This window comes from Cibotium barometz, chromosome 3 (genome assembly GCF_041138505.1).
Source record: "Cibotium barometz isolate CiBa-2024 chromosome 3, ASM4113850v1, whole genome shotgun sequence".
Classification (NCBI taxonomy): domain Eukaryota; kingdom Viridiplantae; phylum Streptophyta; class Polypodiopsida; order Cyatheales; family Cibotiaceae; genus Cibotium; species Cibotium barometz.
Genome location: NC_141048.1, coordinates 38,922,318 through 38,933,328, shown reverse-complemented (window position 1 = coordinate 38,933,328; position 11,011 = coordinate 38,922,318). Strand labels below are relative to the sequence as shown.

At 39.6% G+C, this 11,011-nt stretch overlaps 1 protein-coding gene across 1 annotated transcript; it reads right to left on the bottom strand.

The window, feature by feature from the left end:
• Positions 1-1,900: 1,900 nt before the first annotated feature.
• On the bottom strand, positions 1,901-2,876 carry LOC147640042 (uncharacterized). Its single transcript, XM_086822895.1, has 5 exons — positions 2,758-2,876; positions 2,578-2,667; positions 2,411-2,495; positions 2,196-2,295; positions 1,901-2,114 (listed from the first exon to the last, which is right to left on the bottom strand). Exons 1-4 carry the CDS (start codon positions 2,829-2,831, stop codon positions 2,245-2,247), a joined length of 300 nt encoding a protein of 99 aa, XP_086679021.1. The 5' UTR covers positions 2,832-2,876; the 3' UTR covers positions 1,901-2,114; positions 2,196-2,244.
• Positions 2,877-11,011: the final 8,135 nt, after the last annotated feature.

The window sequence follows — 11,011 nt, the reverse complement described above, 5'->3', positions numbered from 1 at the left end:
TGGCTTAGAGTAAGATGTTTCTTGTCAACTATCTGTCTGCCTACTTTCTCTTTCTTGAAACTTCACTTTGTTATCTTGTTTACATTACTTTGCTGTGGTTACAGATTCACAAGGTATCCACGGTGAATAAAAACTATGGTCGTTCTTGTGGAAGACGCTCTGTGGATGATAATGCTATGAAGGCAGAATTATACCACACATCCTTACCCCGTCGACCTGCTTCTTCTATTTCTTCGGTAGAGAATTCAAGTACAGTCAAAACGGAAGGAACTTGGGAAAGGTTTATTGTTTCGAAAGGAGCATGGGTGCTCATGCAACCTAGTAAAAGAAAGAGACCCCAGACAAAAAATATTTTCTTGGCATCATGGAAGGGAAGAGTACGAGATTTTAAAATCACCAGAGGAAAGATATCGGTGAAAGAAGTTTTGATTCAGCATGTGTACATGCATAAAGAACTTGTCTTGCGAGACTATCCAAATGTCGATCTTCCGCAACACAGGCCTAATTGTATATTTTTCTATTGTGGTTTTGTTCTTTATGAGGTGCATGGATTTTTAAGACAAAGCTTTCTTTCTTTGCTTACTGATATTCTTGTGTTGTTTTATTTCAGATTTATACCCTTCATTGTATGAGACATGGCAAAACATCGATTGTATTCTGGGATTTATAGATGTTTTGCATGGATCGATAGGAGAACAACAATACGAAGGTCGATGTGCAACAGAGCTAGCTCAATCCGGTATATTTTTTACTGATCATTTTTATCAGTTGCTGGACAATGCAAACACACATGGTGTGTTAAGAAAACAAGACCTTCCAGCATGGAATTCAGTGGATTGGCCTCTCCCACATTTTAGTGTTACAGAGGCATATAGAGCCAAGCTTTTCAGAGAAGTACAGAAAGCTCTGAGGCCCAATATTGCCACAAGGATAATAAAAATTTCTTTGTGCATGCCTCTCACAGTTTTTGTAGACTTGTTTAATACCTTTCCAGTGAAGGTTTCAAAAACAATGTTCACAGTTAAAGCAACAAGTCTGGCATGCATGCCACAATTTTTGGATAAAGGTTGGGATAAGAAGACATGTAGTTCAGTGTTTTGTGAGGTTGTCCAACCTTCTATGCAACTGAAGTACATGGTTGCATCACAAAATTTCATTTTTTCTTTTTATTATAAGCGCAGTCGAATGCTAGGTACAAAACTAGTCCCTATGGATCAAGATGAAGATTCTTTTGGTGCAGAAAATAAACTTCTTGATATTGATGTTGTTGAGAATGGTGATGTGCTAGTCAATATCACATTAAGACAATGTTGCTCCCTAGCTCAATTGCGCAATGACATTCTATTTGAGACAGAAGGTTCTATTTCAAAGGACTTTTTATTTATCTACAACAATAAGAAGGTATACCATGTGACTTATCCTAGTCTCATTAAGCACTGCTATTAGTTTACTTTACCCTATTGTTTCATATTGCTTTTTTGCAGGTACTCAAAAGAAGAGAGAGATCAATAAAATGCAAAGACATTGAAAATTTTAAAATTGAGATAACACAGACTCCATAAACAAAGGTATTATATTCAGAAATGTAAAATTCTGTACAGAAGTGTTTAATTACATATGTAGAACATATTCTTGACAACAATTTTCTATTTATCTACAGGCTGATCTAGAGGCTGCTCTACATGGTCCAAGCTCACCGTATCATCTTTATTTGGAGAATCTACTTTCTATTGCTCCATCTTGTCGTGTACAGTCTCTTGGTGCTGCTCCATTGTCTCCTCTACTACCCCTGGAGCATTTGTTTGCTGTTGCTCCATCATTTCCTCAATAACATTAGCAGCAACAGGTCCTTGTTCTTGTGGCTTCTCCTCATCAGCACTAGGTCCTTGTTCTTGTGGCTTCTCCTCATCAGCACTAGGTCCTTGTTCTTGTGGCACCACATCTGCATCATCTGTGTCATCAAGGTGTATGACACCTTCTCGGACTTTAGAGCTCTCACCTAACTCGACAGTAGCTGGTACAATAGGTTTGGGGAAGGCATACTTCAAAAACTTCCAAATTATATCAGCTCTGAAACTATACACATAGCTCGAGTTGAAGCTATCTTCTCTCATCTGCAATGAGATATGATGATTTAGAACACTTTGTACCAATATTAAATTTTTTGAAGCTAAATGAAAATTATTTTTTCTTACAAGCTCTGGCTGTCCTATCTCAAAATAGCTTGAAAGTATATATTTGGCACTAATCAGCACTCTCCAGCCCACAGCTACTTGAATCATCTTGTTGTGGTGTCTGGATAGTTGGAAAGATATGTTAGAAACTGTTAATGTCTGAACAAAATAAAATTATTCAATAAGTTCAAAGGCATAGCATGAAATAGACATCAGTAGAGGGAGCAACTTTCTACCTCTAAATCTATTGGCTCTATTGAATCCAAAAGATTGACATTAGGAGGACATTGATCCAATGCATCTAGAAGTCTTCTAATACAACTGCAATACATATAATTCAGTTAGTGTGCATTAAATCCAAATAATGAAGTTTAAAGTTAAAAATAGCACACAAACCACTTACAATTTAACCTCTCTGTGTGTGTTTCTAAGAGAGTTGAATAAAAAGCATTGCTTCTGTTGGATGTCAATAGAAGCAAAGCTCCAGTGGTCACTGCATAAGAAAAAAAGCATTAAGAAATCAAAGGCTACAAGAGTACTCAATCTTGAAGGAAAATCCCAAAAGAAGCAGCCACACACATACTTGTTATGGTATGGAAGTAGCAAAATATCAACATGATCAAAATCACAGTGTCTGAACCAATTGGAAATATCCATGGGAGTTTCCTTTGGATCTCTTAACTTGAAGGAAATTGCAGGATCAATAATATAAACTGTATGCTGTACAGCATGGTTCAGCCAGCTTCTCATCATGCTACATTGGACAAAACAATAATTAAGGTAAGGTGTAAGGGAGGAGGTACAATAAGGATTGTTTTTCAAACAAATGTAAAATAAAAGACACTTACTAGAGCATTGCAAGAATGATAGTATCTGAGCAATACTCATTCTTATGAGCCAATGCTACCAAGCATGCTCTTGTCAAGTCAAAATTATTCTCTGAAAAATCATCTGCAATATGGACAGCTATGTTAGGGCCCAGCTCCTGCAACCTTCTCTGTATCTGTAGCTCCATCTGTACAGTCTCCACATTTATAGCAAATTTGGATTCCTCTATTTGCTGCTTCAGTGACTCCTCATAAGCAGCTTTCCCTCTGGTGCTCATTGAGTGGGTCACTTCAACAACCTTGACCTTGTCTGCCTTCAATTTCCTTGTAGGTGGAATTAATAATATGTCTCTCATTTTAATGTCCTGCCATTCCACAGGATGGACCAGCTTGTCATACCTCCACCTCACTCTGGACAATGTGTTGAAGTCCTTGGCCATCAGAGTTACCCTGTGAGCATGGGCTGCTACAAGCATTGCATCTTCAAAGTACTTCTCCAAGTAATCCTCTGCCATTTCCTGTAAGGAAAGAATGGCAGTCCTGTTCCACCTGAAACCAAGGTGCCAGCTATCACAAATTTCTCTCACTAGCCTCTGAAAAGGTGCCTTGGGGATTGCAAAGCCTATAGCTTTTTGCTGTTTCCTGATCTCCTTTAGCACACCAGCAGAATGCTTTAACCTCTTGGACTTTTGCTGCAGCATGCTCATTGGCTTCCCCTTCTTGCCATGTGCAACTCTTCCTTTTGTAGGCACACTAGATTCCTTCACATCAGCCCCAGCTGCTGCTGCAAGCCCTGGCCCCTTGCCAGACCTCCTTGCAGTTGCCTTGGTTCTTGCCATCACTCTGAGAAGGTCCATACAAAGCAATAGTAAAAGATTAGAAACATGGAGAACATAGAATGATTAAAGAAGGTGATGACAAATTGGATGAAGCAAAATTGAACAATTTGCAACAAAAGGCGATTATGATGATTTGAAATTTGTAACAGCTCAAAATCGCGTTTTTCTGCAAATACTTGAAACAATATGCTATTGCATTCATATGATGAATTCTCTATCTTTCCAACTACAAACAATAGGGTGGTTGCAAGATCAGGGTGCCCAGTTTTGTCCACTCAGGCACCTTGTAAACAGTAAAAAAACAGGCATTTGTTTACCTTTAGTAGCTAATCTCTCCTAGTAAATGAAGGAATTTCGTTTCAAGTTCTTTTGTTGGAACATCATATTCAAAGTTGGTAATATAGTTGCATAATTTGATTAAGCATTAGATATTCAAAAGTCCTCATTTTCTTAGGTACAAAGTCAATGTATACACCCTGTCCCAAATTTGAACTGATTCCATAAAATGCTAATATCTTTTACATATAAACTCATATGAGATTTCCACTTTGTACCTTAGATCTTCACATAATATGGAGCTTAACTTGATTTTTTGAGAAAATTTTAAGATATCTGTCTATTTTCTTTAAATATTTCAAGGTCTTTAAAGTGTTATAATATACGCCACTTTTTGTACCCACAATAACTACCACTTAAAATCCTCAATCTTGTAGATCAAAAGAGTGGGTAGCTACTGAGACATTAGTAGAATGTGGTGGTTAGTAAAAATTACAAATCCAATGGTTGGATTTTTAATGATCTCTTTTTCAAAATTCTTCCAGACTATGAGAAGGCCTGCAAATATCAATAATCTAATTAGTAAAATTACATTTTTGATGTGAATCATCTAAAACCTATAGGGACTATTGTACTTATAATGGTGCATCTATGGAAAAATAAATTGGATCACTCTAAGTATGGAAAGATCATTTGTTTATCATTTCATCGTATTTTTGATTAATTTTGATTAATTAGACTAATTTATATTAATTTAAGTTATATTGGGTTAATTTAAGGGCAAGCGTATTTTCTATTATTTGCTTGATCTCATTTTAAATACCTTGCCCCCCAAAATTTGCTCTCCAAGCATTGTCCCAGTCCAGCATAAACTGGATAAAACTGGATACCCTGATCTTGCAACAACCCAATATGTATTGTGTTTATAGAAGAACTATGCAGGCTTGAAATGGGTGGATGAAGAAGCATTTTAAAATTTGCAACAAAATGCGATTTGACCTATTTTGAAATTTCTAAAATGCTCTCCTCGCGTTTTGCTGCAAATTCTAGAGACAACATACTTCAGCATGCCTTTATTCATTTCAGTGTGTATGCAGCTTGGTGCAACATGGATTGAGCCTATGGACATCAAGAAGTGATGAAACTCTCATTCAACAGGCCCAAATAAAAAGTCTTCCTGCTTCTACATGTAGTGGAGAAAATCTAAAAAATGCATATAATATTTATCATAATATGTAACCTACATCACATCAATCAATTCCTTACCCTAATATACTATTAAACAAGAAGAAGAGGAAAAAGATTTTCTTACTAACCTGGAAGCTATCTGCAAGTGTGCTGTGTTGATGATGAGTATCCTGTGCTGGGTATGAACCTCTACTGCTGGTCTGGATGCTGATGGTGTAGAGTAGGGAGGTAGAGATGCAAGAGAACTGAGTTAGGAGAGTAGATTATTACAAAATACAAATAATGGAGTTATTAAATACCACACGTGTGAGATATAGTCGTTTTTTAACACGTGTGGGTCCCACCAGATCTTTTGGGATTTGAAATTTGTGGGTACCTTTTTGCCTTGGAAATTGTGCCAATAATGATTTCATAATTAGATCCATTAACACTTTTCCCTCCCCGTATTCCATCCCTGCCAGCACCCTCCCATCATCCTCTTCTTTCCCACTTTGACCACTTTCTACCCAACACACTCCATCCACTCTGCAACCTGTCTGAAGACTACTACCATTACCAAATCTCTAGGTTACCAGTGCTACAGCTCAGTTTTGGAAGAGAGCAGGAGAATCTCCAGGGCTATTCCAACAGTATGGAAGAGGAAAAGAAAGGTCAGAGATCTATACCCTTTATAATGTTTTTTGATATATATTTCTTCCATCTGTAGAATTCTTAAATCTCAGTGCCTAGAAATCTAGCAGATCACCCTAGGATTTGATTAGAGATGGATATGAGTAGGATTTAGAATTTTGCAACAAAATGCGATTATAGTTGTTTACATTTTCCAAATGCTCCAAATCGCGTTTTCCTGCAAAATCTGATATTTGGTTTAGTTTTTATTTGTTCCTCCTTCTTTTAATCTCTTTTGCACTGGAGAATTCCTCCTTGCATCATTTACTGTCCTAAACATTGTAAGATATCCCTAGCATTTGATTGGAAATGGATGTCAGTAGAAATTCAGAATTTGCAACAAAATGCGAGGAGAGCACTTTACATTTTTCAAATGGATCTGCATCGCGTTTTGTTGCAAAGTCTTGTGTCTCTTTTGGTTTTTACTGTTTGCTCATTGTTTTGCTTTCTATGTCCATGGAGATGTCTTTCTTGATGATGAGAAATGTTTTTGCTTTGGAACAGTTGATCCTCAGGCCCCTCCTTTCAAGAGGAAGTTGGACTTTTCTGCTGCTGTACTCAGACCACAGCAATCACCAGGTGACTCATTTGTGCTTATGAAGAGTTTTGTTTGGTGATATCCTATACATTATCTGATTGCATATGTGAGCATATAGAATTCATGTTATATAAATTTTGCTTCAGGCAAAAGCAAGAGACTAGAGCAGAAAGGTGAGTCTTCCCTTTCAAAACAAAGGGAACCAGAAGAGGACAAATCTCCAGATTTGCTCCTATTTGACTTTCTTCACAAGTGCAAGGCTCAAAGGAACACTATAGGGACACTATACCACATCTTCGTTGCAAGATGTTTAAAAGTTTCTTGGAAGGACTCAAGAATATAACATATGATATTAAACACGGTCTAGATTTGTTCTTGGACCTATGACACTAGCGTGTAGTCCACTTGAGAGTAGAGTTTTTGAGGACAAAAACCTTTCTTGAGAGGGATATCCTCAAATATCACATAAACTGGAATAGTTGTGTGAGTCCAGACAATACTTGAAGGGATGTGTCTGGTAATAGCAACAAGGAGGTGTAAGTGATTGAATGTAACTCCAGACACCCGTAGTGGTGCAAGAATCTTTATCAAACATCTCCACATACTATATGGTCTGCCCGCATATATAGTATGGCATAACAGATAGGAAGTTTGATTGTTATATTTGAAGGGAAATCTTCAAAAACTTACATTTACTCTGAGTTAGAGTGGAGTTTAACCATCCGTAGATTGATGGTAGTTAGAAACTCAACAAGATTCTAGAGCATATGCTTGTGCAAAGATGTTACTCTAAGAGAGAAGTTCTCAGCTTTGGAACTAATCCTTAATATGATGCACGATTAGATTGGCTCTAGTTTATTTCTCTTATGGCCGTAGAGCTTTCCAAGGAGAAGTTTTAACAAGTTGGTGATGCAACATGGTAGCGTAGTCTACAAATATCTAGTAGCATGGTCTAAGAACTTGCGCTACTAGAGTGCTCTCCAGTACATTAGCTTCTGTGCTAATGACATGATGCAAAATCAAGGCATGAAATTTGCCTTAAGGTTTTGGTTGAAATACCAAATCCCGGGGGCTTCACCTAAAATATGTAAGTGTAGCACGTGAGTTCATCAGAAGGGGTACTTTTAATCCAAAAATTAACAGAAATATACATACATAAGGGGTATTTTTATTCAATTTGGAAAAAAGTTTAAACTTTCTAGTGTAAATATATTTGAAAAACCATATGTAAGTAGGGGTTTTTTTATTACCCCTTGAACGCACGTGCTATGAGAATTTTTCATGTAGTGAAGGCCCCGGGTACCAAATCATGGCTTGTGTGAGCATGATCCTGTCTTTACAGAGGTCGGGCGCATTGTACGCGTACGCACTTTGTCACAGCCTCGCCCACCTTCCTCGCCGGCACGTAATGCTAGTCCGGAGAGACTGGCCGTAGGTGCGGCGGGTAGCGAGGCGAGAGTTAGTCCGGAGAGGCTAGCCGAGCCTTTGGGGTATAGTTTTGATAGTCCAAGTGCGGGTCATCCTAAAATTCAGAAGACCTATGCACTAGTAAAAAGATAGTTTTATTGGCCTAGTTTGTTTAAGAACATCCAAGCTTACGTGCTGAAATGCAGTAAGTGCCGAGCAATAAACATGAACGTCTTAAGGTTGGAGGACTACTCCATCCGCTGGAGATTCCTCAAGGGAAACGGGAAAGCATTTCCATGGATTTCATTACCGGTTTACCCAAGACGAGTTGAAGGAATGACTCGGTGTGGGTGGTAGTGCACAGGTTAACTAAAATGGCAAAGTTTATTGCCACGAAGAAAACTGTTAAAACGCCAGAGTTGGCAAAACTCTTTATTGAACATCTCTACAAGCTATATGGCCTGCCCGCAGATATAGTGTTGGATAGAGATAGAAAGTTCAACAGTCATTTTTGGAGGGAAATCTTTAAAAATTTGGATACTACTCTGAGTATGAGTACGGTAGATCATCCGGAGTCTGATGGTCAAACTGAAAAAGTTAACCAAATTCTAGAGGATATGTTACGTTCTTATGTTAGTAAGAAGCAATCTAATTGGGAAGAGTACTTGCCTTTATTGGAGTTTACCAACAGCTCCAAACACTCAGCGCGACTGGATTTACACCATTCATGTTAATGTATGGATTCCAGCCGAGATCTCCGATGGCTGTAGGCCTAGAAAAGGAGAAGATTCAATCTGTCAAGGATTTCCTTGAAGATATGAATGATATGCTCAAAGCTGCACGCGAGAGCATTCGTAGCTCACAGGATCGCGCTAAAACATTTGCCTATAAAGGACGCAGACAAGTGACCTTTGCAGAAGGTGACTTTGTATTTTTAAAGGTTCCTGCGCAGTCAGCAACCATGAAAACAGGAAAGTGTGATAAACTTTCTCCTAGATATTGCGGTCCTTTCAAGGTCCTTAAGAAGATTGGGGACGTAGCCTACAAACTTGAGTTATCGGAGAGTTCTCAAGTTCATCCTGTCTTCCATGTCAGTAAACTGAAGAAATCAGTTCACGGGTTAGAGAACGCAGTTTCTCCAGAGATTTTGGTGGACTTGATAGAGCCACCAAAGATACCACATGAATCTGAAAAGATTCTATAGTATCGTGTGACAGACAAACCCGACATAAAGTGTACCAGGAGGTACTTGTTAAATGGACAGATAGGGATGAGGAGTAGCAACCTGGGAATGCCGTAGTGCAATTTCCAAAAGGTTTCCCCAGTTTGTTTTCGAGGACGAAAACTCTTCTTAAGGGGGGGGTAATGTCACGTAGGCTATAATGCCTGTGTGACCGACGGAGACCGGATGGCCATGTCCGGGGTTCAGTGGGAGAGGACGCCCATGCGGAGTCATGGGTGGCCAGGCTAGTGTGGAGGGCAGGCCACACACTATATAGCCTGGGGGATGAGGGGCAATCCTCATTCTTCCTCTATGGCTGGGTGGTGATCCAGAGGCCGTCCCCTCTTGTGGTAATGCCCGTATAGCGGCGTTACGGGAATGTAACAAAGCCTTCCTCATCGACTTGTTCGGAGACTCACTGTATGCAACGGTGCATGCAAGGAGGGTCACCGCCGTCACCGACAAGGATCTACACATAGTGAAATTCTTTTGGCGACGATGGAGGGATAGTCTTGCGGAGATCAACTACAATAGGGGTGTACTAATTTGACATATGTGGAATGTAGCTTCTGAAGAGATTTTGTAAAACCCTTATTGTAATGGATCCCATGTACATTGCTATGAATAAGAATACAAATTTTTTGGCACGTCTTATTTTTGTTTAGTCGCTTGTTATTTATTTTATTTATTTCTTTGAGTTATCCTTACATGCGTTTGGACGAATACATGTTGCGCACGAATTCGATAAAGCACTACGTATAATTTAGGGTACGAATCATGTTGCGTATAAATTCGATTAAATAAACGTTACATTCAAATAAAAAACAATAATAAATGACATATCACAAACTACATTGCACGCAAATCCAAAAAACATCGATTTTCATTGCTTCAAGAGAAGATTACAAAGTGCATTACATCGGTAAAGAGATATCATCACGCAATAAGTACATCTACTCTCTCCTAGGCTTCTTTAGAGCTAGGCTCCCCATGGTTTGAGCTATTCTTAATCATAGGAATCAATACCTTTTTCCCCTGTAGTTCTTGCCTAATTACAGTGGACCAGCAAACCATGCCACGGGCCACCATGGAGAAGAGTGGGCCAGACCTAGTATTTCTGAATAAGTAGAGCAACTTCGAACGTCGAAGCAACACTACTTTGTCCAAGCTAGAGTTGGGTCGGGATGGTCTTGAAGGGCCCAACCTTTGTTAGTGCCCTCAACTTCAGGAAGTTCTCAACAAAAGAAGGAGATCGTCTTATGAAATACAACAATGCCGCTGACAAGCTGCCCAATGTACTCCTTCAATGCTGCCGAGTCCTGCATCCTTCCTTGGCCACCAGATTGGCCACCTTGCCTGGATGAAAACTCATCTATATAGATAATGTCCTGCGTCACACAAGTTCAGTATCACACTCACTACACATGGAGTGTGCATGGAGTGTGCTAAAGATATATACATCGGTTTTCGACGCAACTTGACCAGTAAGCCTCTAGGGCATTGAGACGCCCCCATCAAATTTTTTCGACATCGGGCCCACAGAGCAGCCCTGGCCGGAGGCGCGTCTGGGGGCTTCAATCTGCACAGGAGCCTCCGGCTAGGGCTGCTCTGGGGGCTCGATGCCGATAAAATTTGACGGACGGGGTCCCGATGCCCTAGAGGCCCTGCTGGTCAAGTTGCGTCGAAAATCAAAAATGTTACCTTTTCTGTATCATCCGCTGTAATGGAGCATCTAGGTCTGCTCCTGCAATCGGGCCGCCCTTGTCTCTCTCTTGGTGGGAAGGTACTATGTATTTAGGTCGATGACCAAAAAGGCTTTCTTGTTGCAAGTGCTCAAACTCTTCATTAGTGATGTCATACTCTAGCGCGGC